The sequence below is a fragment of the Teleopsis dalmanni genome, chromosome 2 (genome assembly GCF_002237135.1).
Source record: "Teleopsis dalmanni isolate 2A chromosome 2, ASM223713v2, whole genome shotgun sequence".
NCBI classification, from domain to species: Eukaryota; Metazoa; Arthropoda; class Insecta; order Diptera; family Diopsidae; genus Teleopsis; species Teleopsis dalmanni.
The window spans coordinates 245619194-245621133 of record NC_051847.1 but is presented as its reverse complement, the minus strand read 5'-3'; the positions used below and the strand labels follow the sequence as shown (position 1 = coordinate 245621133).

At 45.7% G+C, this 1940-nt stretch overlaps 1 protein-coding gene across 1 annotated transcript; it reads left to right on the top strand.

Moving 5' to 3' along the window:
• The first annotated feature begins 932 nt into the window (after nt 1-932).
• LOC119677295 lies at nt 933-1568 on the top strand. Its single transcript, XM_038088567.1, has one exon. The coding sequence runs from the start codon at nt 933-935 to the stop codon at nt 1566-1568; it is 636 nt and encodes a 211-aa protein (XP_037944495.1).
• Nucleotides 1569-1940: the final 372 nt, after the last annotated feature.

The following is a 1940-nucleotide window of genomic DNA, read 5'->3' as shown; positions in this document are numbered from 1 at the left end:
AGTAATCACTGCATTGTCTATTACGCGCCGTAGATGTAACATAACTAATCGCACTGTCGATTCCCAGATTCCACCCCAATGTGGTGCATGTGGTGGGATAGAACTCCATCAGATTCCGTCTTCTGCTAAAGGCGCGGAAATAATTTCGTTCCGAGACTGTGACATAATTGCTGCATGCATCTCGTTTAACACACGAGAAGCACCAAGAAAATTCCTTCCATTATCGCTAAAGATTAAAGAACACTTTCCACGACGGAACATGAAACAGCGAAGTGCTGCTAGGAAACAATCAGTACGATAGATGTGACGAGGCAAACAAATAAGCAAATATACTCCTTAGAGGTATATACCCTGCGGGACAGGGGTTAGTCTTTTCTTTTCATGCTTAACAGGTTAGGTATGAAAGAGGAAGAATGCATGCTAAGACAGACAAGCAGTGGTGAATGGTAAATAAGACGCAATCGGATGGAAAGAGGCGCAGAGCTATCTATCAACCGATGAGAGATGTTATCGACGGCATCAGACTTCTTTATGAAGTGGCAGCGATCGAATTCCAAGATAAAATGGCTAGGGAAACGGTCAAGTCAGACTGTTGCTCCCAAACCTCCCCCTGGTTGAAGCAAGCAATAGATGGCAGGAGACCCCAGAAAACCGATTTACCTACACAAGACCCTCCTATTGGGCAAACAGGGAAAAAACGCCAAAGAAAATACAAAAAAAGGTGGAAGGCTTAACAGCAAGAATAGCGGATGACACGAGCGCTACGCACCCCGTATCTGTTAAAAAACTTGAAAAGCACCCTCAGATAAAAATTACTAAAACATAGGAGTGGAAAAAGGTCGAAACAAAAAAGAAGCCGCGCTTGCGGTCCAAGCCAGATGCAATCATCTACTGCGGAGAAAAGTTACGCGGATATCCTTAGGACCATAAGGATGGATAAATCGCTTAATGACCTTCGCAACTCGGTCAAGCGCGTGCGCAGAACCGCCAAAAATGAATTGCTGCTAGAGCTTAAAAAGGCATCAGAAAGCAACACGGTGGCCTTTCAGTCAGCAGTGATTAGTGTACTTGGTGACTCAGTACGTGTGGCAGCACTGAATCATAGCCAGACGGTGGTCATCAAAGACATGGATGAAATTACATCTGAACAAGAGATTTTCGACGCTCTTCGTCTGGGAAGTGGCATAAATAACTTGGAGAAAAGCAATGTTCGTATGGTGGGCGGTAAACAACGAGGCTTACAAATAGCGTTTGCAAAGCTCGCGGCATCAGATGCAGATAAATTGCTAAACACTGCGAAAATTCGCATCGGCTGGTCAATCTGCCGAATCATGGAATGTGTGGAGCCGAAACGCTGTATGAAATGCTGGCGCTTTGGTCACAAAGCTGCAAACTGTAAATTCCCGGAAGATCGTAGTAAGTCTTGCCGAAGATGTGGCCTTGCCGAAGGCCACTTTGCTGCTGTATGCAGCAAGGACAGCAAATGTATTCTATGTGGAGGCAATCACGCTTTTGGAAACGCTCGCTGTCCGAAGTTCAAGAAAGCGGTAGACAAAGTGCGCAAATGAGATTGTGCAAATCAATCTGAATCACTGCAGGACGGCACAGGACCTGCTTTTCCACTCGGCTTACGAGCGAAATATGGATATAGGTCTACTGTGTGAACAATATCAAGATGTAAGAAACTCCTCGTGGATTTCAGACTCCTCCGGTAAAGCAGCAATATGGTCCGCAAATGGTAGGGCCTTTCAATGCTCTACTACAGTCAGCCGACGCTTTTTTACCTGGGTCAAGGTAGACGAGATATTTTTGATCTCTTGTTACGCTCCTCCTAGTCTGGACTTACAGGAATTTGAGCAGTTACTCTCCGAAATCGTGACAGAAGCCAGGGGCAAGTCTCCGCTTATCCTGGCCGGCGACTTTAACGCTTGGTCTACTTT

Coding starts and splice junctions, on each gene's coding strand:
- LOC119677295 (XM_038088567.1), top strand. CDS start 933: ATGGATAAATCGCTTAATGACCTTCGCAACTCGGTCAAGCGCGTGCGC.